We start from the raw sequence: 26,119 nt of genomic DNA on the forward strand, positions 1-26,119 counted from the left end.
CATCCTCCCGGGATAATGCAAGGGGGCAGACAGCAAGAAGAGCTCGGTTCGGGGACAGAAAAGCAACCAGGATGGTCAGTCATCACGTCAAGTCAAGCCACCAAATACAGATGCAGACACAATCCAAGACAGTTGTTTACTTTGTTGAACAAAAGGAACGTTATATTGGTGCCGTAGTGGCCGGCGGGTATTATACTGTTTTGCTCCAATGGGCAAAATCCACACACCCTCTTTCTTCTGATCTATCTCTCCCCTCTCTTCCACTTCTCTCGTCACAATAGTCATCATGTAGCCGCCGCTCCTCTTCCCTCCATCCACCCAGTAGTAGTCTTTTATGTACAGCGACAAGACAAGATGTAGCCTTTTGTCTCTCCCGTATAGTCCGGGAGAGCAGACCCAATGCCGTTGGGGATCAAGAAATAAAAGTTTCGAGTTCGAAATCCACAGATATCCTCAACACCTGCCATGATTCGACCCTTTTCCCGAAAAACAAAAAAGGAGACCAATGCCGATTCAAAAATACGACGCATGCTCCCCGTCCAAACACCAGCCACGCATCCGGATGCATGTGGGCCAATCCGGGGGCCTCCCAACGCGAGGCCGCCCAAGAAAGCCAGCCATGAGCGGGAAGTGGTATGCCAAATTCGTCACGAAAAAGTGAAGGAAACCGTTCCTCATAAGCGCCGGGATATCTTTTTGGCGCACCAAATCACAATAGTTGTAGTAGTAATAGCAGTAAAAGAACAAGAGGGCAAGAAAAAAGCTGGCGGACGAGACTAGTACGTCTCGCCCAGGTCGGCCAGCTTCTGCGTGTGGCTCGTTCTCCTGCTGACGTTGGATTCCCTCCGGGGCCCGGGGATCCCGCTAGGTGTCGGTATGCCGCTGGCGGAACCGTCTGCGTCGTATCGGCTGTAGGTGCCTCGTCGGCTCGGCGTTCGTCTGGCGGTGTCCGCCTCGTCCATCTCGTCGAATTCGATATGGTTGTAGCTCGAAGAGTGGCCGTGCAGACTGTTGCCCATCGAACTGCGAGACCTCAGTCCCAGAGATGTGTTGGCACGTCCCATGGAGGAGCGCGACATGGGCCGGGCGATCTCGGTCCGCGAGGCGGGCCGTTCGGGTCTCGCATACGCAGAAGAGACACTAGCGCGACTGCTTGGGCGCGAGATGGAGGCGATGCTCGAATCGGGGTCGTAGTTGCTGGTCCGGTTCGGCAGAGGACCAAAGGATAAACGGGAGACGCCCGACGTACTAAGTCGGGGTATGTGTTTCCCGGTGGAGTGGCTAGGCGTTTCGTCGGCCAGAGAGGACGTAATAGAGCCCGCGCCGCGTTTCCGGTTGCTGCGCACCGTGACGGTGGAAGGAACCACAGACATGACGGACGAGCGCGGTGACGCCCGCGGCGGGGTTAGAACAGGCGCCGGCAGTTTGGATCGCACGTTGTGGACGCGCGCTTCCAAGCGCTGCATTTGCGCCGTGAGAGAACGGATGTGGGTGAGGGAGTTGGACGTGGGAATCCTATGCGAGGCGGAGCGGGGGGGCCGTTGTCCTCGCGGGCGCCGGGGTGCGTGTGTTCGTAACAGCGCGCGTTCCCGACGGTCGCATACCGGTAGAGGTGAGGGCTCTGGGTTTGGGGGTGACACTCCTATCGGCCGACGGGATGCGCGACTTGACAATCGACGGTGTCCGCAACCTGGTCTTGGATCCAGGTCTTGGCAGTGTCGACGAGGTGTCGGACCTGGGAGGCGAGGGCGGATCTTGGATAGTGGGAATGTCCTTGGTGGGCGGGGGAAGCGAGACGTCGTCCGGAGGAGTGTTGATGAGCGGGGAACTGGCGGTGGAGACGGGCGAGTGCTCGTACGAAGGCGATGCGGGCATGGAGATATCGGTAGAAATGGTGGAAAGGTGACGGTTCTCGGCCTTCTTGAGCTTATCCTGCAAGATCTCGGCCTCGACTTTGAGGTCGGACAGCTCCTCGCGCAGCCTCTGGGCTTCGATACGTAGTGTTTCTCGCTCCTGCTCTCCGATCTTGATCTCCTCCTCCATCATGACGGTCCTCTCGATGGCCTGGTTGAACTTGGACTCCATGTCCTCGAGCGACGAGGTGGTGTTGCGGGCCTGACGCTCAAAGTCATCGTTGGCCACCTCGATGTCGCGCAGCTTGTGCTGCATCGTCCTGTTTGTTTCGCGCAGAGTGGTAATCTCCTTCTCGAGCGCATTCTGGGCCGCATTGGCCTCGGCTTTGGCGTTCTTGCATTTTTCCTTTAGGCGACCCCCCATGTCAGTCTTGGTTCTCCGCAGAGTCCTCACGTTGGGTAACTCACCTTCCACTCATCTGCTTCAAACTGTAATGATTCTGCCTTTTCTTGCAGCGACCGCTCCCTCTTGTCGGCGGCGTCGAGATCCTTCTCCAGCTCTTGTTCCAGCTCGTGGCTGGAGTCGCGAAAGTCGGCCAACTCATTTGCGAGCTGCTCATATTGGCTCTTGTACCATGCGAGTGACTCCTCTGGGGACGCATCCGCATTGGGCGGGGATGACGGTGGTTCGACCATGTTTGCGGAGAACCGGGCGAATAGAAGCGAAATTGGGTGTAGACGGAGTTTCTTTACACCATCAACAATGGTCGCATTCGCTGGTCAAAGACGCGAATGACTTGAATAGTCGTAGGAGAAAGGGAGGGATAAAGATGGCGTTTGGTTCGGGTCGGAGAAAGAGATATTATAAGTCGTAAATTGCGAAGAAAGTCGACAAATGAAAGTGTGGTTTGACGGTGATCTCCTAGTCGGCGGTTTCTGTTAGCATTGGTTGATTGATTCCTGCTGCCGCTGCGGCTGTTCTGTGCGGGCGGTCGCGGTCGCGGTTGCCGCTGATTGATTGATTGCTTGAAGTTCGTCGCGCGCAAAATGAGGGCCATGCATGGGTTGGGGTTTGATTGCGTTGCGGTCGAAATGCAGGGGCTGGACTGGCGTGCACCTACTTGCGAGAAAAAACGAGCTGCCGTCACTACTCTCGGGACACAGTTAAGGTCGCGCGATATGGAGGAAGCTCAACTGCACCGGCAGTGGTACTCTGGACGTCACTTGCGGTGATTGCGGTCGGGCAGGTGGGCTCGTTGGAAGCGTTCCCGTGATTTGTTGTGTCGGGAGATTCGTCAGGCGTGGGTTGGTGGTGGATGGGGCGCTTCTGCTCGCAGGCGTGCGTCGTCGGTCGTCCTTACCGGATGGGCGAAAAGGAAAAGTAGAGATAGACGATGGTTGTCGCATAAAACTAACACACTTACCGCATCGTCATAGCCGGCCGGGATGTTGCTGTGCTGGTCGTCGTGGGTCGGGGGCGCTGTCGAGAAGCTGCCTTGCCCGCCTTTGTCGAAAGTGGTGGTGCTGGTCGTTGTTGTTGATGAGAAACACAACGAGCGTGAACCTGCTGTGGTTGGAGTGCAGTTGACCTGAGTGTCAATACAGAGCAGAAGGAAAGGGTACATTGGCGCAGGTACCGCCCACGCCCACGCCCACGCCCAGCCCGACTGCCCGACCTCCCCTAAACCAGGCCGCCCCTTCCTGCCTTCCTAGCCTTCCTAGCCTTCTGCACGCTTGCCTTAATCGAACCCCCTCCAAGGACTGCTCCAAAGTGCTCCAAGGTACTCCAAGACCCCCGGGGGACCGTGTGTTGACTTTTGGGCAGCTGCACACTGCCAATTTGTTGATGCCACCGACCGCCCCCCTCGTCTGGCTCCATCGGGGCTCCACCCGCCACCACGGCCAGCCAGTCAGCCACTTTATTCCTGCCTGTGCTGGCATGAGCCTACTCCTCATTAGGGCAAGCCGCTACCATGGGCAACCCGGGCAACTGCCCCCAAAGGACGGCAAAGCTGCTGCCCGCCTGCCCCCCTCCCAAAGAGCATGATGCAGGTCCAAAACATAAGCCCAACGTGCATTGATTGATCGCAATGCTTTTTCGTCACGATTCCATCTGGGCAGAGGTACGTACGAGGTGGCGGCATGCGCTACACGTGAATCAACAGATCAACTGGTGGTGTGCTGTGTTCAGTTGCCCAACTAATTGGCATTCACGTGCGCAACCACATTTTGATCACTACCGACTTCTATTTTCGTACTATCACCGCCATTTTGAGCCATCTCTTTGATGAGCAGCAAGCACTAATCGGCCTAGCACTGCGTCATCCATCTCATACTTCTCACCGGCCCAAAGCTTCGTCTGAACTTGGCAGGTAGCCCCCGGCTGGCTGGCCGCTGCCCGGCTCTAAATTGATTCCGCAACGGTTAGATCTCGTGCTGATTGCGACCCGGCCGCATGTTTCACCCATGTGATCGACTGCCACCCTATGCCGCTCTATGCCACTCTCTTTATTTGAACGTCAATGCGCCCCCTGACTGACTGACTGACTGCTTGCTTTCCGCCGAGAGGAAAAGGACGGGACAGATACGGCTGGACAGCCAAGCGAGATCAGAAATCGCCCGAGCTGCAGCTGAGACAAGCAGACGGGCAAGACAGGACATCCAAGCCCTGCGGCGGCGAGAAACACACAGGCTTACCCCGTACATACTTAATCTACCATCTACAATCACGACACAAATAGCCCGACCTTTTCCAGATCTTCCCATAGTAGTATTTGCGCGACCGCCCTGCTCTCTGCGCGGGAGGCTGCACACCTGCTGCCAATTATCCTGGCCACTACCGAACTACTGCTCACGGCCCCACCGTGGGATGGCGTGAAGGTGAACCATGTGCCATGGTAAACCTGCGCCAACCAGCCAGCACATCGGGGTTTTATTTCCACTATGACCACTCAAATCCACCGCTGCCACCGCAGTCGGTCATCGCTATCCCTGGACGAGGAGGAGCCGCGTCCTCCCTCTCCTCCCACCAGCACCGCCAATCCGATTTATTCAGATGCCGCCTCACTGATGTAACCAAACAGCGTCTCCGTCGTCGCCTTGACGACTGCACGCACAGCCTCTTTCTGGCTATTCGGGCGCCAGATGCGCCAGATGCAGATGCAGATGCAGTGCTGCGGACTCCCCACGATTGGGCCTCCACGGGAACCGGGTCGGCTCCATCGATGGTTCCTGTCCACCACGCGTGCAACAAATCGTACTGGTCCAACGTGATGGTAGGGCTTCCCGGCACTTCTCCCGCAGATAATCAGCGCCGCGAACGCATCATCAACCCAGTCGACGTCGTTGCCCGTCAACCACGTGCTGTGGTACCCTGTCAGCGCTCTTGAAAGAAGACAAAGTTGGCGACCAGAGGCTCCACTGGTCCACTCGTGTGACTTCATCCCCGCCTGATAAACTGGGCGCGGTTCCTCCGCTGTTGCCGAGGAGCAACCCCTCGCCCAAGTCTCTCCCATCGTGAGATGGTCTCGAAAGCCGACCATCTGCTCGAAGGGGGTTGGGGGTTCCCCCAAGCGTTTGCAGTGATGCAGCAATATCAGTAACTGAGTGCCAGAACTTCGGACGCGCACGCAAGTGGAACACCAGATCTATTTGTGTCTGCCAGAAGAAACTACGTGATATGCTTGAGCTACAGACGTTGTGTCAAGGGCACCTAGGTCACCAAGAGCCCATCAATTGATATCACCTTTCCCGGCGTCAGTAAACTTTGCCCATTTTCGGGTACTCGTGCTCCGTTCAACGCTCCCCTCAGATCATTTGTTCCCCTTGTCAAAAACTCTAGGACCTCGCGCAGATTGTTTATGTCAGGTCGAAACGCCTGCGCTTCTGCCTTAATCTCCCTCAACTCAGACTGGATAGTCTCAATGGATGCGGGTAAAGCCTTTATAGCTTTCGATCCCTTCTCAATGACTCTGTGCAGCTCCTCAAGATTCGCGAGGCCTTCCTCAATCAGTCTCATAGCCTCGCGGTCCCACAAAACTCTCACCAACATATTCTTCTGGCTCATCTCGGCCTCATCCTGGCCAATTCGTATTCGATTGGATTCTGCTTTGCTCCTCAGCAACCTTATGTCTCCGCCTAGCTCGCCCAGATCTAATAACAGCTCGCCTGAGCCGCTTCTGAGCTCTGTGGTTCTCCTAATGATCTCATCGAGCAGGTGGGTGAAGTCTTGTTTGATCATTTCCATGGCGCGCGTCTCGTCATACCCAGAGACTAGTGCCCAGAACCAGCGGGTCAGTATTGTGCCCTTCACCCTTTCATGGGCCTCCTGCTGGACCTCTTCCAAGTTCTTCAGGATGACGGGAACACGCATTTCGAGGAGATGCCCACAATTTCGCGCGTTCGGGAAGTAGGACCGTAGTTTCCTGGTAGTGGAGTGGGCGTGGACCTCAAGCTGGTCGACGGCATCGAGAATGCTCCGAGGGTCGGGCAAGCTGCTCTGTCGGACTATGTGCCTGATATAGGCCATGTGGTCCATCTCCTGCGATAGGTCTTCTGCCAGGCGTTCTCGTTTCGTAGCCATATCTCGCACGTCCCTGAAGGTTTCTCCAACCTTGCGAAGCCTTCCGAACTCATAGTTGACAATACTCATACGCTGAGTGGAAGGTTTACATACTTCCAATCTCGTAACAAAGGGTGTGTGACAGAACCCTATAGGAGACTGGATGGCAGGAAGGCCAGACCAAAGCACGTACTTGAAAATTTTCCAAGGTGAGGGGGATTGCCACCTGGGTGAGAACACAGAATGTAACGGCCAAACCGATAAAACCGATCAAGGCAACAAAGACCCAGCTGAGCATGCGTACTGCAACTTCCTTGGAGGTGCTTAGCATAACTCCCTAAACCTGGCAGATGGAGCTATACAGCTGTATCAGGATGTTGGCTACTTCAAGTAGAATGGTTCTCACAAGTGACTCTGCTGCAGGCTGTTGTTGCGTGGATGGGTACAGCACGAAACGCCGCTCTTGGTTTGGCTTGTTCCCAGAGGGTTTCGGTCCAAGTGAAGTGGATGCGTCGCCAGAGGGGTAAGAGCCTGGCATATCTGATGCCTGGGAAGACTCGACATTTGCCCCATCGCGCTGAGGCTTGGGTAACTCCGGATATTCGACAGTCTTGCTCTTGTGCTGAGGCTTTGATGCCTGGGAAGGCTCAACACTCTTCTTATTGTGATGAGAGGCTGATGTTGAGTATTGCACAAGGACGCAACTGTACAATGGTTAGGCAGCCTCTACTGGAGGAACAAATCTTGAGGAAGAGAGATGATGTGGTAGTAGTGAGTGCTCAAAGCCTTCCGGACGGCAAAGTTAACAATAGTCAAGTAATAATTATTCCTTATCACTTTGTCATCAAGGTTGAGACTTGTGGTTTTACGACTCCATTGAGACCCCTGGCAGCCTGACTCTTTATATAAAAGGGCCCCATTAAGTATGGAAAGCGGAAGTAGGCGTAAAGATGAATCCTTCGTGAAACCTCGCACACATTCTCCTGTGCACTACCTGTCCACGGACACTAAATGTAAGCCTCGTTATAGAAACAAATAGGCTCATCGTTTCCAGAGCCTTAGTGTGCGGGAAGGGCGGGGGGCAGTGTGTGAAAAGGGATAAAGGAAGAGAGACACACTGTACTCAGTGGAAGCTGCCTGCATGATGCAGATGGATGACTATTACTTTCGTCCGTGGGCCCCCGAGTGCCAGGTCTCACTTTGTTCTGGAAGTATTGGGAAGCGTTTGGTAGCACATGGTAACGTGAACTCATCGACGTATTGGTTCCATGGTGGACAGGTGAATCGCCTTAGGTGCGGCGGAAGCTGAGAAACTGACCTTCCACCCCCTTCTTCCTCTTTGAGCCGAGCATGGGACAATCTAGAGTTATTATGGAAAAGGATAACAAAAAGTTAGTTGCCTATTCACTACTGGATTCGAACCCATATCTAATGCCCTATTATTATTATAGAAAATTGTTCTTCACCATCAAGCTGAATGGCCCTAGAACGCCATGGCTTTCAAATTACGTTCAGCGATCACCATATTTCACTCCTTAGGCTGATGAGCTCAACCAACATAGACCATGGTCGACGGATTCTCATCTACCTGAGAAGATACATAAAACAAAAAGAAGAAACAAAGAAGCAAGAGAAATAATCAGGGTGTGCCGCACTTGACTGCTCACTACCGGAATCGAACCGGTATCCGCCTTTTCCTACGGGGAGTAGTAGGAAACGTGCTTTACCATTAAGCTAAGTGAGCCTGAATGGTGAGGTGGTATAGTTCTTGTTCGGCGATCACCTTATTTTACTATTTGAACCCATGAGTTCATTCAATAGATATTGGCCATGGTACAAGTCGTCTGTATTCACATACCTGGGAGAGGAGCGGGGGAAAAAAGAAAAAAAAAAAAAAAAAAAGAAAAAGAGGCTAACGTGCCAGAAATTGCTTGCTCACTACCGGGTTCGAACCGGTATCCGCCTTTCCCTTCCACTCTGGTGGGAAAGGTGCTTTGCCATTAAGCTAAATGGGTCTGTACTGATCATCTGGCAACTTGGATACTCGGCGACCACCTTATTCCCTGTTATAAGGATCGTGGTTGCTTTGCTGCTTGAACAATTGAATGTAGCATCACACTTTGACCGTGATAGAAGTGTCTCCCACATACCGGGGAGACACAAGTAGGCGAGACCCCGGGTGTCAAGAGGGTTTTACCTGGACAAAGAAAGCCCACTCCCAGCCTGTTTGCTCAAGTAGCCAGCTCTTCCCAACACGACCGGTCGTTGAGGCCAATGGTACAAAGAACTATTTGGTTTCAGGGGATACACTCTAAATTGACGGGGCTCCTTGTGCCTAGTCCTCTGACCATATCTCCTTGTCAGGTACAGGGCGGTGTATAGAGGGGCCTCCCCCAAACCCCTGAAGAGAAACAGGGATGAGCTGGCCTTATCACAGCTGTTCACATGTATCTATTAGATGATGTGCTACTCAGTGAGTACCTATTGGATGTAAATCGGATACTTGTACCCTTAATCACTTCCCACTATCACATTGCCCAGAAGTACTTACTCGCCCGCTGCAGCACCGCATGATGCGCTGGTGCTGCCCAGGCTTTAACTGCTCTTTGTGTGGTGTTTCATCACGAAACGAAAATGTGCGATCAAGTGATTCAAATCATGCCGGGTAATATGAACGTTCCAGGGAATCTCGTCTTCCCCATAATGATTTGACCCCTATTATGTGCCAACCCCTATTCCACAAACGTAAGTCGACAACCACTACAAGGTGTTAACTAGCTACTCATGTCATTCTAACTATCCGTATAAGTCCGTCCTTTCTCTTATGATTAACTCACTATACTGGTTTATTGTTTTTTTTCCTTTTTTTGGGTCACGATACTATTGTACCTAATCCCATGGGTATAGTGATTATCAAAGCATGATGCAGAGCACTCGCCTGCCAGCCCCCATACTGCTCAGGTCTAGAGAACCACCATGTCGTGTACAGTAGTCATTTCGTCAGGCAATTCGCCAAACCACCTAGAATGACCCCACAGAAGAAGAAAAGGGGCTTGGGAGGGGCCGTCCTGAGCGAGGTACGGGAGTTGTTACCAGACCATAGTCTCGACATAGGTTAATCCAAATATGTCGGAACCTGCCACACTTAGTCCATTACCTTGCTCCTCTTTTCAGACACCACGCCATCCCCGCCTCCGAAGACTTTGCTCCCTGGTTTCCAACCCACAATGTCCAATTCAGTGATGCCGTATCCCCCTCACTTAAACACCACCCTCACCCCCTTCGAATCCGCATGCCCATGCGGAATAAAATAATCCCTCACCACCTCCGCATCCCGCGCCGTCGTCTCCCCGTCCAGCTCCATCTCGAACCGCCCGCTGCTCCCAAACACGGCCGCCAGCGTCAGGTAGATCTCGGCCGTCGCAAGGTTGACGCCGAGGCAGGACCGCGTGCCTTTGCCGAAGGGGACGAGGTACTTTTCCAGCGCGGCCACCTCCTCCTTCCGTCGTCGGCTTCTACTGCTGATGGTGGTGTTGGAGGAGGAAGAGGAGGAGGAGGAGGAAGGAAGCACGAGCCAGCGTTCCGGATCGAACCGGTCCGGGTCCGGAAACTTGCCCGGGTCGCGGTGCTGCAGCATCGCCGTCATCGAGACCGGCGTGCCCGCGGGGATCACCCAGTCCCCGTACCACAGCGGCGCATCGGGCGAGATGCGCTGCATCCGCCCCGCGACGCCGTGGGCGAAGCGGTGGCCCTCCTGCACCACGGCGCGTAAGTACGGAAGCCGCTCCAGCTGCGCCACCGAAGCCCCCATCACACCACCAACACCATCATGAGCAACGTTGACGTCCACAAGTTCGGCGCGCAGCCGCGCGTGGATGGCCGGGTTGGCGAGGACGTGGTACGTGACCGTCTTGAGGAGGAAGGAGGTCGTCTCCTGGCCCGCGGCGATCATGGTCTGGCCCTCGTCGACGAGGCGCTGGAGGGTCTTCTCCGCGGGCGGGAGGTCGGGGCTGCGGATCAGCTCGTGGAAGATGGTCGGGCGCTCTGCCGACGAGCTATCTTTGTCGTTCGACCCCGGCTCCGTGTTGGTCGTCTCGTTCATGAGGGTGCCGATTTGTCGTGCGAGGTCCTGCCATTCCGCGAACAATGTCAGACGTCATGTGGTTGCACCCATTGGAATACGGATTCATGGATAGGACGCGTACCTTTTGAAACTTGATCAAAAGCAAGACCGACGGGCTCAGGAGCCCAATAACCCCCTCCGGCACCGCCCGCATCACCGGTATAAGCCACGGGAACTGCTTATTCACATGACAAATCTTGGTACTCTCCACCATCGCCCGCGGCCACTCGTGCCTCCACCCGGCATCCTCGACGCACCCGTACGACGTATCGAACGCATACCGCGTAATCACGTCCGTCGTCAGCGCGGCGTACGGCAGCATCACATCCAGCCCCTCGTCGCCCTTCTTCCTCTCGCCCCCGGCGCTTACCCGCATCCCCTCGAAGCGCGCGCACATGCTCTCCACGAGCTCGCGGATCACCGGCTCCATGCTGCGCGCGATCGCCTGCTTGCCGAAAAACGGGTTCAGCGCCCCGCGCCGCAGCCGGTGCAGGTCGTGCGAAGCGGTGCCGAACGCCGACTGGCTGTTGCTGAACATGCCGACCGACCAGGACCACTTGTCGCGCCGGCCCTGGCCGGGCCCGCCGTAGAGGACTTCGTAGAAGTCCGGGTCGCGGACGTGGAGCTCGTAGGGGTTGATGCGGATGATGGGTCCTGGAAGAGCGCAAGTTAAATCAAAACTGTGCCGCCGCAGCGGCTAAGCTGGCTGGCAGATTCATGGTGTCTTTCTTACCGTATCGGTCGTGAAGCTCATTGATCTTGACCCAATACCTGCCACCGCAGACCACGTCGTAGTAGAACTCGTACCAGAACGACAACGCGGCCAGCTTGGGGCCCGGGAACCCGGCGACAGGGCAGAGGCAGAGCCTGTAGACAGCCAAGGCTAGACCATAGACAATAGAAGCGCCCGCCGCGGCAAAGAACATGACCACCAGTGCGGGGGGTGAGAGGTATGGTAGTAGTCCTCCATTAATCCCAGCTGTTTCTTGGGCGCACTTCAATGGAGCGTAGGAAACAGAGTACGATGGGCAAAGCACAACAGCTGCCTGGAACTTTACTGCCGCCCTTTCAAGGATATGGGGGTTTGCGGGGTTTGTATGTCATATTGCTCTTTGGCATTCGATGCTTCATAAGAGGAACCTAGATCTAATTGGAAATTGACTGATACGCCAAGTTGATCGATCTTTTGAAGTGCGGAGTCAACCAGGTCTTGACTGGCCTTTGACAGGACAAGCGAACCGAACCAATTGGGAGTGGACTCCCTAACTCGCGTATGTATGCTACACTGGCACGATCTAGCCCGATTGGATTGAGAGATCCGACGCCGCTGGCGGTCTAGATCTTCTCCGAAGACCCTATCGTTCGCATGCGTTACGACGTGGAGTGCATGACGAAGAGTACATGGCCCCCCTTCAGCAGTCACCAATACAAGAAGCTCCTGAGTGTCATGCCATGCTTTCTGGCTCACGAGCTCCAGCCAGGGGCACAAAAAGGCATAATTCCATGTAAATTTAACCCTGCGTAGTTAAACCCCAGCCGCATTCGAAGATGCCTGAATTACTCGAGCATTCGCCCCTCTCTCACGCCGGAGTCATGCTAACCCAGCACCCGTGCACCATGGACAGATTGACGCCCAGCTTCTGCACGAGTGGCCTGTCATCCCGCCTCTCGATCTGCTTGTAGGCCTGTAGGATGCGGAACGTGGTCATGGCGACGGCAGTCAGGGCGAACTGCTGGCCAATACCTGTAAGATATTAGCGCGAGGCGGATTAATAGCATTGTACTGCAACAGGGCTACTCAGTCCAGAAGTGTGTTAGGGTTTACTTACAGATGCGCGGACCGGCGTTGAAAGGAACGTACTCGTAGCTAAGAAGCCGGGTTAGCATTCCCGTCGACATTCCAGACCAGCCACACCGAAGCAATACGTACGTAGGGCGGATAGTCTCCCACCGCTCCGGCCGGAACTCCTCCGCATCCTCCCCATACAGATCCTTCCGCCGCTGCATGCACCAAGGCTGGTACCGCACATTCGTCCCCTTCGGCACAAAGACCGGCTGCTTGCCGTCCGGCCCACCACCGCGCGGCAGCACCGTATCGCGCACGGCCTCGCGCGAGTTGAGGGCGACGGGCGGGTTGAGGCGCAGCGCCTCCTTGATGGCCATCTGCAGGTAGTTCATGCCCTTGAGCTGCTCCCACGACGGGCTCTCCGCGCCCAGCGCCGCAATCTCGTCCCGTAATTTGTGTACCACGTCCGGCCGCCGCGACAGCTCGAAGAACAGGTACGTCAGCACGCTCGTCGTCGTGTCGCGGCCCGCGACGAAGATGCTGAGCAGCTGGTCGCGGATGACCTCGTCGGGCTCGCCCGTGTCGATGAGCTGGTCCAGAAACACGTAGCGGTCACCACCAGCCGCCGTCTCAGATGTCTTACGCTGCGCCTGGACCTTGGCCACGAACCGCTCAATGTACGACCGCATGAACCGGACGTACTCGTCGAGCTCCCGGTCCGGCCGCAGCTGCGTCAGCCAGCTCAGCCGCGCGCGCCAAGCGATCTTGTGCATCGAGGCGTCAAAGTACTTGACGAACGTGAGCGAGTCGGCGTCGGCGGCGCCGAGCAGGTCCGTCGACTGGCCGAACATGAAGTCCGAGGTGGTGTCGACCATGAGCATGGAGAACAGGTCCTGCAGGTCCACCTTGCTGCTAGGATCTTGAGGGAGCTTGGCGAGCAGCTTGCGCGCGTGGAAGTCGAAGCGCCCGAGGTCGGCGAGCTGGTTCCGCACAAAGGCCGGGCGCAGCATGGCGCGGGCGTGCTGCCACTCGGCGCCGTTGACGGTGAAGATGGAGTGGTAGCCCAGGACCGGGTGGAAGCCCTGGATGCGGTAGTAGGGGATGTCCCAGTCGTCGAAGCGGGTGGCGAGCACGGCCTTGATGTTCTCGGGCTCGTCGGTGGAGATGGTCATGGTCCACTCCGGGAACATCTGGTTGCGGTACGTGTGGCCCATCTCCTGGAGCAGCTCGGACCGGCGCTCCAGCAGCACGTTCTGCCGCGCGGCCGACGCCGTCGACAGCAGGTACCGGACACCCATCGGGTCGTTGCGGATCCGTTTGGGCGGGGGCGCAGCCGTGCTTGGCCATGTTGACGTAGTACAGGTGCTCGGCGCGGAGGGAGAGGTGGGTGTAGAGGGCCACGAGGACCAGCAGCACTCCGAACCATATCTGCTTCGATGAAAGCTCACCAGGTCGGAGGTGAATGGCGTCGACGATGAAGGCGAGCGCTGCGGCGGCGCTCGTGGCGGCCGTGGTGAAGTAGAGCCGGGCGGCGGTTTTGGCGGGTTGGGTGTCCATGGTGGGAGGCAGTGACGCAGGCGGCGCTGACCGGGTACCACGACCTGCGAGCCCCCAAAGATCAGGGTAAGATGTAGCCGACACTGGTATCTCGTAGATCCGAGCAATTGACCGGAGACACCTTGTGCGCTTCAACACTATCTCATTGAGAGCTACAAGTCAGTTGGATATTTTCGAAGGTGCATCTCCAAACCTGAGGACGTTGGGGTTGGTACGTACGGCACGGCACATTTCAATCAACCAGCATTTGTCCCGAGGCCCCCTCGCCTGCGGCTGAAATTTAAAGTTCCCGGCCTAGGCGAGAGCGCAAATGCTCTACTGACATGTGGCACAGAAAAAGCAAAATGGGTAGCGACATCCCGCGTTGCGTCATCGTGTGACCACGTCAGTATATATTCCTTCTTCTTGGCACGTTGCCGACAGTAGTCACTTCCAAAGGGGGGTTATTGATTTGGATAATCATCACATGCGATACGAAGGTAAGTAGCATATTCACTACCAAGTACACCCCAGCATGTTATCCTAATTCCCGTAACTGCTGATCTTGAGCTTTGAATACAGGCGCTCACATGCGCCATTTATAAGAGCTTTTTGAGTGTTTTATTCGTCTATGGGATGCATGGCCGCCCTCGGGTATCTAAGTGAGAGTGTCCTCGAGAGCGCCCAGGAGATGGACTGAGATCTCGCCTTGCCGGTTGCTCTAGACTAAAAGGGGTTCGGGGGTAAAAAGCTTGGACCGTTCTCATCATGGTTGTTGCCGCTACCATCGCTATTACCTCCTCCATTGCCTCCATTGCCACCACCACCTCCTCCTCAACGGTCTCGTGCGCAGCGGCTGTTCTTAAGTATGAGACAGATAGAAGAATCCTAGGAGCTGTAATTATGGTATTCAACAATAACTATCCGTTTAAAACAATTTCATAAGTGACTATTCACTTGATGTACCAACGTAAACTCCTTCCCCCAAAGTGCACCTTATCCTCTCCTCGAGTTCACGAACCTGACGAGGGCCTTACTCGGTAGCATTCGCAGATATACATACCCTGAGCTGGCCCGCCTCCGAGTGTAAAGAATGTTTGCGAACGGATTTGATTATCCGCCTGACGCAGTGTTCCCGGCTCTTTGGCATTTGCCAGGCCTAAGCAGCAAGGGCTCCTGGCTCCAATAAAAAAGACAAGCCCAAGCAATAGAAGCTTAGTGCTGAGCCGAATAGGCTGCCCGTCGTGATGCTGGACCCCCCCAGGTATCAGAATGCCTTCTTCGACATCCGCTAGACCCACCACACCATATGCTCCTCGGTACCATACCCGTCATCCTCATCCTCGCTGCCATACCAATCATCCCCCTCCCCACCCCCCTCTGCTCCCTCCTCGTCCCAGTCCAGCCACCCCGCCTCGCCCTCGTCATCGTCCGGGCCCCGCACCATCTTCGCCTTCCGGATATCGAGGTGCTCCGGCCCCTTATCCTCGATATCGTCAAAGAAGCAGCGCTGCATCTCCTCGTTTAGAGCAAAGCCGCCGAGCCACCCGTCCGCCGAAAACGCCCGCGGCAGCGTGTTCCGCAGCGCGAGCCAGCCCTCGCCCTCGCTGTCGTCGTCGTCGTCGTAGTACGCGGCCGTCGTGCCGTTCCCGCCGACCCCTCTCCCCATCCCCTGTACTCCCTCCATAGATTCCTCTTCCTCTTCCTCCTCCGGGGAGGTTTGAAAATCCTCAAACACCAGGTTGCGGATCCGCCCCAACACCTCCCCCGACAGCGCGGCCGACGTGTTCCGCAGCACCGGCGGGCGCCGGTCCAGGATCTGTTTCAGGTCGTCGTAGTCGAGCGGGACCCGGTGGTACTTGAGCGCGGTGAACGCGTCCACCGACAGGGCGCGCAGCCCGTAGCTCTGCTGGATCCACGGGGCCCAGGCCCACTGGTGGTAGAACAGGAAGCGGTCGCTCTCGAGGTCGAGGTAGACGCAGCCGCGGGGCTGGTACAGCGCACTGCTACCATCACTCCCCGTCGCCGTCATCTCCGCCTCGGTGCCCGCGCATTCGACCAGGTCGCTCGCCCGCCGGCAGACGAGGAGCTCCGTGTGCGTGGCCCAGTCCTGCTCGGGGCCCCAGATAGGCCGGGACGGGAACCGGCACCGCGACCGGCCCCGGGGGTCTGGAGGTCCTGGAGGTCCTCGGCGCGGTCCAGCCAGAAGGGGAGCATCGACGGCATCGGGGCGGGCAGCTCGAACAGGTTGATGCGCGTCTTGTAGTGCCGCAGCGCCACGGCGCGGGACTGGGCGTTGACGGCCAGGAGGGGGCTGACGAGCCGTTTTAGGGGGAGGAGGTGCAGCGTTGCGCGCCAGCGCTCGCCGTCGCCCTCGTCCTCGTCGATGTTTTGCGTCGTGTGCACGACGACGGCGCGGCTGGAGGCCTCGGCGTGGGCGAATTCCTCCCAGACCATGACTTGGAGCTCTGTAGGGAGGCGGGTGAAGGGCGGGAACGTTGGTGCGGCCATTGTGGATAATTATTGCTGGCTGAAATAATGCCGACAGTAGGAGATATCGTATATAATGGCTTGTAGATGTGACTGGGTGGGTAGTGGCGAGGGATATGAATAGTCCTCTTGGCTCGTTGACAGTTAGTTTAATGAGGAGGAAAAGCTACGTTTCAAGGCACGAGTTCAGCGCTCTGGGATATATACATGTTCAATTTTAAGATTGTGCCATTGAAAAGCATTTCCAAATCGGAGAAACATGGATCGAAACCGATGCGAAACTGCCGGGCTGGCCCATATCTACGCCAAAGCTTGTCTCCTTTAACCTTGGTTCACCCGCATGAAGAGGAAATATTTACAGCCGAAATCGTTTTGCTGTCCCAAGATAGCAACGGGTTTGGGTCCAATTAGATACGCCATTCCGCTTGTCCTCAAACGGCCCTGGTTGCCAGGTTCGTTAGTCTATAGAGTGAATTTATGCGAACAGAAGCATCACCAACAAGACCATCATTCTACGCAGTGTCTACGTATACGCGGAGTGGTTGCGTGCATCGAAGGAGATGGAGTCATCGGCAAGCCGTGGGGACTAACAGCACGAGATGTTAGGCCATAAGTCAGCATGGTTGACGTAGATTCACATGATCAGAGTATTGCTTAACTTGGTTGTACTCAATAAGTACGTCTCTAGATATTCAAATATGCTACCAGGTCCCTCGCCCCTTCTCTAGATCCTGGAAGTAGCCCATGCTTTGGGGGGCGCAAGTCTTCCACCGATTGACCAAGCGTCGTAGCAGAGAGGAAACGTCCCAGGTGAAGAAGCCGCGGAACAAGGTAGTAGACAGCATGTATGTGCTCTTTCCCATGTCGCCACGATGGGAGGAGGACAACCAGGTTCCCGTCGGTCCGTAAAACTCTCTATCGTGTTGGCTTGCGCGTGGGAGTAAGCACATATGGCTTGCACCAATCCAAGTCTTAGTTGGGGGCATGACAGCGACTTGGAGGGAGGGAGCTCCCAGAGCAACAGAGATAATTGACACACAAAACGGCCTCGAACCGTCCCTCAGCCCCAAGGATCCAGCGCAAGTGCTTCTCTGTAGAAAGACCTCGAAGTCGATACGAATTCCGTCTTGACCTTCCGGATCAGAAGGTGCTCGGCGCCCTTGTCGTCGACATCATTGTTGATGGTCCTAAGCATCCCGTCCGACAGGGGGAAGCTCCATATAGTGCCCCCGGGACCCAAGGCCCTGGGGCAGAGTTTGCGAAAGCGTTTGGGCTCGACCAGGGCGCGCCCGTCTTTAGTCCTTACCCCACCAGGGTTGTCGGCGAACACCAAGTGGCGTACCTTGTCGAGGACGACAGCAGATAGGCCTTCCGAAAAGTACTGCAATGGGGCAGGGCGGCGGCGCGCCAGAACGTCCTTGAGGTCGAACGGGATCGCGTGGTACTTGAAATCCAACAAGGCATCGGACAGTACTCGTCGGCCATAGGCCTTAAAAATCCGGGGTTCACCGCAATACCAATTTAAGAAGCGATCGGTCGCCAGATCCAGGTAGACGCAGCCACGATGGGCCGCCGGGTCGACCCGGTCTTCTTCCCATACATATGACGCCGCGAGTGTGGTCCAGTGGTCTAGGTCATTGACCCTTGTCTCGCGCCTGTACCACTCCGGGTGCTTGGGAAATATGCAGTTCCGCCTTTCTCCCGGTGACCATTGCGAGCCGCGCTCGCGGTACGGCCTGACCCACGAGTCCTTACGCGCTTCTCGCGCCCTGATTTCTTCGGGCTCCTCATTGTCGCCCGTAAGACCGTAATGGAAGGGCGACCCCTGCTCAAAGAGCTCAATGCGCGTCCGGTAGTGCCCTAGAGCCACGGCGCGAGACTGGCTACTGACCGAGAGGAGAGGGCTCACGAGGCACCTGGAGGGTAAGATGCGCAATCCTTGAGGTTCTGGTATATTGGCCCTGCGGAGTTCACGCCATCTATCATAGCTTAAGCCACGATAGTTGGCAACAAACACAACTCGGTTGTCTCTCTCGATCAGGATATATTGCTCCCAAATCAGAATTTGAATCTCCGCAGGGAATCGGGAGGATTGCGGGAAGGCCCGAGGCGCGACAGACAAAGAGGCCAGCTCGGTGGGGCTGTCAGGTTCCGGAGATGGTGCAGTTTCCGGCGACATCTTATAAAACCTCGTCAGTCAATCTTGTGCTAGGTATGTGATGGTGTTTGGTGTGTTGTTTTCTTACATTGAGTGGCATCCGACTGAGATGGGCGAGCGGAAGAAGAAGAAGCAGGGGTGAGTGGGAAGAAAGGGGTAGCAAACGGATTTGACTCTTCTGAGAGTGTGACTTGCAGTTGGATTCCTACGTAGAAAGCGATGTTGACAATGGGGTGGTTATATACAAAAACATTGGGAGGCATGACGACTTCCCCAAGTTAGAGTCATACCAGGATTTAGGTTCACAGCTCTTTTGGTTGAGAACCAAACAAACGCCCTCTTCTGACGTGGCTATATCCAGAAGATGGAAGATGGCATATACTCGGATGACTCTGAACAATTAACATTTTCATGGAACACGGAGAGGGATAGAAACAAAATAGGCCAAACAGTGTTGGGTACTGTGACCAAGCCGCTAACCCCTGGTTCAATGGACGTCAGAAAAAGGGGTACTCGCAAATCCACCGTCGAACGACGGCACTGAGCAAGTTTGGCGCCCGCCCGCCGTAGCCCGGAAAGCCGACCCGTCAGAAGTTGGAACAGTCACATTGAACTCTCCCCAAGATAAACTCGACAGTAGAGTCACCCACAGAGCGAGGACCGGACGATGAACACCAAGATCCCTCGATGAGTCAATGGAACAAGTTTCGAGAGCGGAGGAGTCCAGAGAAAAGCAGCGTGGTATCCCATGTATTGCTTCCATTACCTCAACGCCCGCTCACAGACCCAACAACGGGGCTAGACGCAAGGTCATCGTCGCTAGCTAGATATGCTCTGCGCCTTCTCTTTCAACCAACAGCGCACCCTCCAAGCCTCTGAGGAAGAGGGCCCAGTAGAGACAAGCGAACCGAATAGAGAAAAAAAACGTGGAGAGGATTGAAGAAACTACTACTACTGGAAAATGTCGTGTGAACGGGTATCATGTGTACGCGAAAGAAAAAGAAAGAAAAAAGAAAACGTAAACGTATTCCAGCCCATGCTGCCGCCGTCCTTCAATGTTTCTTCTCGCTCGCTATCCTTTTTTCGACAATAGGTATCTCCGCCACTGTGCGTTTACAGCCATTCTCCGCCTCCTCTTTTCTCCCTCCACGCTTATGGTCCATCGTCATCCGTCCTGATCCACTCCGAATAAGTCGTCGTGTGCTTGCTGCCCACCATATAACAAAACCGCTGACAGTATCTCCTCTTTCTTTCCCCTGGACACCTGCTGATGGGAGGTGAGAGACGAAACGAAACAGGTAGCACTGATCGCTAACATGCTTTAGGCCTCATCCATTCATACCATGTGAACAATATAACAATGACGCTAGATCCTCCCAATGCTTGCTCGCTCGATACCGCAAATGAAAATGCGTTTGATAACCCGCTCCCCAGTAAACCCTCATAGTATAGGTTTTGCCCCTGATCATTGCCAGAGATGACCAAGTCTCTCGTGCCAATCCTGTTCGACCAACGCCCACCGAGGCGGAGGTACAATAACGCATGGTGTTGTGGCCGAATACAGGATCTTGCCGAATCGGCCAGCAGGCCGGGACTCATCTCCACGATCCGTATAGATGCTCGGTACTTCATTTCGTCCGAGACACAAGTAGTATAACAACGTGCCGTGCTTCGTCATGCAGGAGGCTGTCGGTCCTCTTCAGGAAGTCGTCGTTCCTTCCCATCATCCCCGCCCTCCTCCTAAGCAGCGGTGCTGTTGACCGAAACCTCCCGCCTCCGATGCTCCAGCTTGAGCACCGGCACGCGCCCAATCTCCCCCATACCACCCCCGCCCCCAGCGCGCGCACTGTTATTACCGCTGCTCAGCGCCTGCCCGTCCCGCAGGTCCTCCCAATGCCGCCGCAACGTCTCCTCCCCCACGACGAGCTCGAACCCGGCGAGGAAGCAAAAACTAATCTCGAGCCGCGCCAGCTCGACCTCGCTGACCCCGCCCACCCGCGCGACCTTGGCGTGCGGGTACGACAGGTCCTCGAGCGCCTTCATGGCGACGCGCAGGCCCGCCAGTAACAAACGGTGGCAGTTGCGGCGCGTCACGGGGATGGCGCGCTCGTCGACGGCCAATCGAAAAATGTACAGGGACGTCGCGAGGTACACGGCCGTGCTCATGGGGCAGAAGCGGTGCATTCGTAGTAAGTAGTCCTCGATGCTGATCGGCGGCGGCGCCTTGCTGTAGAACTTGCGCGTGATGGCGCTGTGCTGCAGGTTCAGCGGCTGCGAGTTGGCGCCGATGACGACGTAGGGCTCGGGGGTCGCGGGCGGCGGCGGGGGCGAGGTGGGCGTGTGCCGTAGCTTGACGCCGTCGATGGGCGCCTGGGGCGAGAAGAAGGGCGATGTCGTGGAGGAGGCCTTGGCGGCGGCGGCGGCCGCTGCTGCTGCAGCTGCTTGATCTTGCGCCTGGGCTTGCTGCTGTAGCCGCAACAGGCTGCGTTCGGAATGCACGCGCACAATGTCGGCCTTTTCTTTAGCGAAGCCGCGCATGTGGGGGATCGTGGGGCTCGTCGGGGGCGGCGTCGGGGGTATGTCGCCGGTTACGCGCACGAGGGCCTCGATGCCGCCCGAGAGCAGCTTGAGGGCCGCGATTGGGCTGAGCTTGAACAGGTCCTGCGACGAGATGCTCGGGGCATGGTGCAGGGGCGGCGGCGTGCGCGCCTGGCCGATCAGTCGCGGGTCGTCGGAGGGTATGGGCGCCGGCGGCGGCGAGGTCGGCGTCGCTTCTTTGGGGGTTCTTCGGATGGGCCTAGAGCGTCTCCGGGCGCATTGTCGTTGGACATGACGCCTAGATCAGGCGCAGTCGTTTTCGGGGGGATGTTGTGTTGTTCGCCAACCTGCCTGTTACCGGCAGCTGGACTCGATATGTATCTATCGGGATAGATAATTCGCTGCTTGCTAAAATCGTCTTGATTGCTGATTCCTTTTGCAATGCTCGCCTTCCATCAATGCTTTTCGCTTCGAATTTATTAGGTCGGGGTTCGAGAGGGAGGCGAATAAAAAAAGTCGATCGAAGTTGGCGCGGGACCCTAGGGTAAAGTGGGTGGGTTTCTCGTCTCGTTTCGTTTCCCTTTTGTCGTCGTCAAGTCAAGAGTGGCTACCGTAGCGACTGAGGCCTGGGGTGCGCGACGAGCCTCATATCAAGATCATGTAGAACAAAGCACATGATTATTTCCCCCACGTCACGGTCGTCCGAAGTTGCACACACGCGCGCGCACACACACTACGCAAACATACAAGGGGTACGAAGAGGAGTACAGTGGGCAGGCAGGATAGATTGGAGGGGCGCGGGAAGGAACAAGAAGGGGGAAATTGGCGCCTAAATACGTGTGTCGATGGGTAAGTCGCAGTAGGCAGGGCGCAGTGTTGTTGTTTGTGTATCACAAGAGCGATCGATCAGGAGCGCGGTTTCTGTTACGTTGTAGTTTTTGCCTCTGTCTGCTGTCTTTGCCTCCCTGCTTTCAATGTTTCTGTTGCTCTCGGGTGGTGCAAGCGGTGCGGGTGGTGCGAATGTGGGATGTTCAGCATGCGTGGGCGTGGGATGAGCTCTGGGCAGGTCGGGTTGCCTTCATCTCATTAGAAGTGAGGGGTAGCAGAAGGAGCTGGCCTGGAGGATTGGAGGAGGACTGGAGGACAAGACCGGGGACCAGACGAGACGGGGACGAGTCATGGTTCGCAGTTCCGCCTGTTAGGTGAGATCCAAAACCGATCGAGAAGACTCATAATAACTCAGGTCGCTATTGGGGAGAGTGCATTATATGGATGGAGCTTGTTGCTGCACGCTGTTCACTCTGGCCTACAGGTATCGTACCATGCCATCTTTCTTTTTTCGGATCGGGTCGCCTGGACGGAAAGAAGGAGAGCAATAAAGCTGGGCAGCGCGGGATAGTGGAGGGCTCGAGGGCTCGATTAATGGGTTTAGTGGATGGATGCGTGCGCGCGTGCAGCAGGCCCAGCAGGCCACTGGCACCAAGCAAGCACCTGTAAAACGCATGGCCAATGCCCGCTGGCTAATAGCGAGGCGGGAGAAGCGTCCCGGGCGCCTTTGCATTTGTTTTTTTGTTTTTGTTCGGATCGCTTAGATCAGGCACTTGCAACTTGCGTGGGATCGACAGCGTACCCCGCCATCAGTCCAGTGATCTAGACTCCCTCGGTCACCTGCGGGCTTGTAGCTATCTGACTTGCTGACCTGGACTGCTGTTTGCCTGGCCGGTTGTGGTTGGATTTGAGGTATCAGAAACCACTACCACTGCATTTGTCATGTACTTACCTAGGCAAACATCTACCAATGCAGAAAACATTCGAGTCTCTTTCGATTCAGCAATCTCGAGATAATAAGCGCATCTACATAAGCACGTGCGGACTTACCCCAGAAAAATAACATTGGCAAACATGGGCTCTGGAGAAAGACGGGAAAAAAGAAACCCCCAATTCCCCCAAATCTCGGGATCCCTGGCCGGCGGCCCTCAGCTTTCAGGGTCCCCTTGGGCCTTCCCTCTAGCCAAGTCAATACGGGACAAGCGCCTGCAGATTTGAAGGGCTCGTGACCGCGACCAATATCCACCACTGCAGCCCAATCTGGTATCTGACAGCCCAGGGGTCTTCGTCTTGGCTGGGCTAGAGGACATATCGGAATTGCAATTGTGGTGAGGGATGCTTTCATTGGTGGTAGACGGAAAGAGCGTAACGTCTTATTGTGCTTGGGCCGGCAAAAGCCCCTGGCCAATATTAACAGGTTTACAGCGCTGGACTTCAGCAATGCTTCTCACAAATATTTGATCCATCAATATACAGCAGGGTTCCGAATTAGAAAAGAGAAAAACCACATATACCTCTTTCTGCATGCCAAAAAGGTATCACCCTGCAAAGAAGCAAAAATATAACATTTGTACTGCACTAGCCGCGAATCGAACGCGGGGCCCATCGATGGCAACGATGGATTTTACCACTAAACCACTAGTGCCTTATAATGGGCTCACTGATCGTGGATGTCAGATCTTGCTTTATTGAGTTATAATATCTAAGCCGGCTACCTTATCGATATAATTCAAAGCCGAACTGCTTACCTAGGCCATGCACGTTGTAAAACAAGACCAAAGGATAGGGTGAAGGGACGTGAGGGATCTCCTTGGAGCCCCGCCAATGCCATGGGCAGCCCCGGCGGCCTCGAGGTGCTTCTGAACAATATGAATGCGAAATTCGGCCCAGTCGGGCTACGAGCAGTGATGTTTTCAGGACCATACGGATGGACACATTGAAGCCAGTAAGGAGGCACTTCCGTACCACCTCACCCAAGCAGCAGTACCACCAACTCGATGTAGTCAAAGGTCATTCTGCGTATATGTACCAACTAGCGATCTATTAATCTCTTATTCAGGCAGTCAGATAATAGGTATGCAAGTAATTATCCAACTGCCAACATCCAACCCCCGATCCCCCCCATGCCTCACACCACCCTCACAGTCACACCCCCACCTCAGCACCCCGAAACCACCTTACAATCCAGCACCGCACTCGTCCCGCCCCGGACCGCCTCGATGGCCTGCTTCAACAACCCCTCCAGCTCCTCCGTCTTCTCGACCTTGGCCGCGAACAGCTCCCCGCCCGCCGCCGCCTTGGCGATGCCCGAAAAGTCCGGCACCGGGTCGAACGAGATGTTGATCTCCTCGTTGGTCGCCTTGGACCCCAGGCCCTCGGGGTGCACCAGCATCATGGATTTCCGGGGCGCGTTCCAGCCTGTACGTATGTCGAGTAAGCCAGTGTCCGCGTCCGTAATAGCTTGGGAAGGAGCAGGAGAAGGAGGAGAAATGGGGGAAAGAGAGAGAGAAACGTACCCTTGTTGTTCAACACAATCGTCAACACCGGAATCCCATACCGCCGAGAAATCCAATACACGCTCCCCGGCACACTGAACAAAAACGTCCCGTCCCCCACAATCTGCACCACGAACTGGCCCTTCCCCGGCCCGCCCGCGAGCGCATCGCTCGCCAGCTTCAGCCCCAGCGCGCCGCCTCCGGACCAGCCCAGCCCGCCGCCGCCGCAGTTGATCCACGACCCCGGCAGCTCCGGCTGCAGGTTGTCGTGCACGAACCCCGTGTTGGTCACGGCCTCGATCGCCCAGATGGTGTCGCGCGGCACCAACCCCCGGAGCGTCCGGCACAGGTAGCCCGTCCCAAACGCCCCCTCCGCCGTCGGCTTCGTCCGCGCCGCGATCTCCTCGAGCTTCTGCGCGTGCGCCGCGACGAGCGCGTCCCAGGTCTTGGCGGCGGCGTCGCCGTTGATCTGCGCGCTGAGCGCCGGCGTCGACTTCAGGTGCGCCGTCACCTGCTCGACCGACGTCAGGGCGTCGGCGCGATATCGGTGCTGCGCGGGCACGTAGAACAGCGGCATCATCTGCTTGAGCGGGTCGACGTCGATGTGGAACACCTGCGCGTCCGCGGCGGGCTTGCACTGCGTCGGGATCCAGGGCACGTCGCAGTCGAGGATTACGATAACGTCGGCCTCGCGGATCTCGGCGTCGACGCCGAAGCGGAGGCCGAGCCAGCCCGGGTGCGTCGCGGGGAAGCACATGTCGCTGCCGCCCGTGTCGAGCACCCGCAGTCCCTTGACGGTGTTGGCCAGCTCCACCAATGCCGGCGGAACCTTGTGATTGCGCCCCGAGTAGCCCGTGATGAGCAGGGGCTTCTTCGCCGATACCAACGCCTCGGCGATCTGGCTGACCGCCCGCGACGGGAGCCCGCCGAGCTCAACGCGGTCCCACACGCCTTGCTCAAGGTGGTAGGGCTCAATGTCCTCCTCCATGACCTCGCGCGCGCCGATGAGGTAGACGGGCCCCTGGGGATCGCTGGTGGCGAACTGGAGGGCGCGGTTGACCATCTGCTTGATGTTGCGGCCCGTCTTGACCTCGGCCGAGTAGCGGCAGTACTGGCCGATGATCTGCTTCTGGTCGGGGACGTCCTGGATCCAGTGGATGTACTCGGTGCGGGAGCCGCGCATCTCGCCCTCGAGCGTGAAGGGGCTCATGCCGGCGAAGATCAGGACGGGCGCCCGCCCCGTGCTGGCGTTGTGCACTGCGGCGCCCAGCCCCTGCGTGCCGACGTCCACGTGCACGATGACGACCTGCGGCTTCCCGGTGAGACGCGCGTAGCCGTCGGCCATGGACATGGCTACCATCTACAATACGCAGAAGAAAGACATCAAGACGTTAGTGTGTCACTCGAACGAGACGGGTACGGGCACAAGGGTCGGGTTCCACAAGGGGAGGGGGGCAGGCGCATTTACCTCATTGGGACATGTTATGATACGGGGGAACTGGCCGCCTTTCTCGTTTTGCCCCTTTACCATGGCCTCGATGATACTAGGATGGTCCGAGCCCAGGTTGACGAAGCAATGCGTCACGCCGGCCTCCCATATTGCCTCGAAGAAAGCAAAAGATGCCGTATACATATTGTAGGGTGGTGTGGTGGAAGACGAAGAATACTGGTGACTACTATTAGGTTTGGGTTCTAGGGATGATTTGCAGCCCTGTCGTGGCCCGCGAGATCTCAGGTAGCTCCGACGTGGA

At 56.4% G+C, this 26,119-nt stretch overlaps 8 protein-coding genes across 8 annotated transcripts; all 8 read right to left on the minus strand.

The window, feature by feature from the left end:
* Nucleotides 1-776: 776 nt before the first annotated feature.
* On the minus strand, nucleotides 777-2,549 carry PG986_008440 (NUDE protein; the record flags this gene model as incomplete). Its single annotated transcript, XM_066844662.1, has 3 exons — nucleotides 777-1,515; nucleotides 1,595-2,259; nucleotides 2,322-2,549. 3 exons carry the CDS (start codon nucleotides 2,547-2,549, stop codon nucleotides 777-779), a joined length of 1,632 nt encoding a protein of 543 aa, XP_066700774.1.
* Nucleotides 2,550-5,565: 3,016 nt separating this feature from the next.
* PG986_008441 (uncharacterized protein) lies at nucleotides 5,566-7,651 on the minus strand (the record flags this gene model as incomplete). Its single annotated transcript, XM_066844663.1, has 4 exons — nucleotides 5,566-6,507; nucleotides 6,608-6,727; nucleotides 6,821-7,118; nucleotides 7,614-7,651. The coding sequence occupies 4 exons, from the start codon at nucleotides 7,649-7,651 to the stop codon at nucleotides 5,566-5,568; spliced, it is 1,398 nt and encodes a 465-aa protein (XP_066700775.1).
* A 2,019-nt stretch (nucleotides 7,652-9,670) lies between these two features.
* On the minus strand, nucleotides 9,671-11,463 carry PG986_008442 (uncharacterized protein; the record flags this gene model as incomplete). Its single annotated transcript, XM_066844664.1, has 3 exons — nucleotides 9,671-10,543; nucleotides 10,620-11,191; nucleotides 11,271-11,463. 3 exons carry the CDS (start codon nucleotides 11,461-11,463, stop codon nucleotides 9,671-9,673), a joined length of 1,638 nt encoding a protein of 545 aa, XP_066700776.1.
* A 654-nt stretch (nucleotides 11,464-12,117) lies between these two features.
* On the minus strand, nucleotides 12,118-13,880 carry PG986_008443 (cytochrome P450 52E1; the record flags this gene model as incomplete). Its single annotated transcript, XM_066844665.1, has 4 exons — nucleotides 12,118-12,281; nucleotides 12,367-12,404; nucleotides 12,468-13,549; nucleotides 13,611-13,880. 4 exons carry the CDS (start codon nucleotides 13,878-13,880, stop codon nucleotides 12,118-12,120), a joined length of 1,554 nt encoding a protein of 517 aa, XP_066700777.1.
* A 1,270-nt stretch (nucleotides 13,881-15,150) lies between these two features.
* Nucleotides 15,151-16,370, minus strand: PG986_008444 (uncharacterized protein; the record flags this gene model as incomplete). The annotated part of the gene is made up of 2 exons (XM_066844666.1): nucleotides 15,151-15,862; nucleotides 15,919-16,370. 2 exons carry the CDS (start codon nucleotides 16,368-16,370, stop codon nucleotides 15,151-15,153), a joined length of 1,164 nt encoding a protein of 387 aa, XP_066700778.1.
* Nucleotides 16,371-17,409: 1,039 nt separating this feature from the next.
* PG986_008445 (uncharacterized protein) lies at nucleotides 17,410-18,528 on the minus strand (the record flags this gene model as incomplete). Its single annotated transcript, XM_066844667.1, has 1 exon — nucleotides 17,410-18,528. One exon carries the CDS (start codon nucleotides 18,526-18,528, stop codon nucleotides 17,410-17,412), a length of 1,119 nt encoding a protein of 372 aa, XP_066700779.1.
* Nucleotides 18,529-20,247: 1,719 nt separating this feature from the next.
* On the minus strand, nucleotides 20,248-22,374 carry PG986_008446 (cyclin-domain-containing protein; the record flags this gene model as incomplete). Its single annotated transcript, XM_066844668.1, has 2 exons — nucleotides 20,248-21,343; nucleotides 22,367-22,374. The coding sequence occupies 2 exons, from the start codon at nucleotides 22,372-22,374 to the stop codon at nucleotides 20,248-20,250; spliced, it is 1,104 nt and encodes a 367-aa protein (XP_066700780.1).
* A 1,657-nt stretch (nucleotides 22,375-24,031) lies between these two features.
* PG986_008447 (thiamine pyrophosphate binding protein) lies at nucleotides 24,032-25,719 on the minus strand (the record flags this gene model as incomplete). The annotated part of the gene is made up of 2 exons (XM_066844669.1): nucleotides 24,032-24,291; nucleotides 24,390-25,719. The coding sequence occupies 2 exons, from the start codon at nucleotides 25,717-25,719 to the stop codon at nucleotides 24,032-24,034; spliced, it is 1,590 nt and encodes a 529-aa protein (XP_066700781.1).
* Nucleotides 25,720-26,119: the final 400 nt, after the last annotated feature.

The sequence above is a fragment of the Apiospora aurea genome (assembly GCF_038362705.1).
Source record: "Apiospora aurea strain CBS 24483 chromosome Unknown utg000005l_segment0_segment0, whole genome shotgun sequence".
Classification (NCBI taxonomy): domain Eukaryota; kingdom Fungi; phylum Ascomycota; class Sordariomycetes; order Amphisphaeriales; family Apiosporaceae; genus Apiospora; species Apiospora aurea.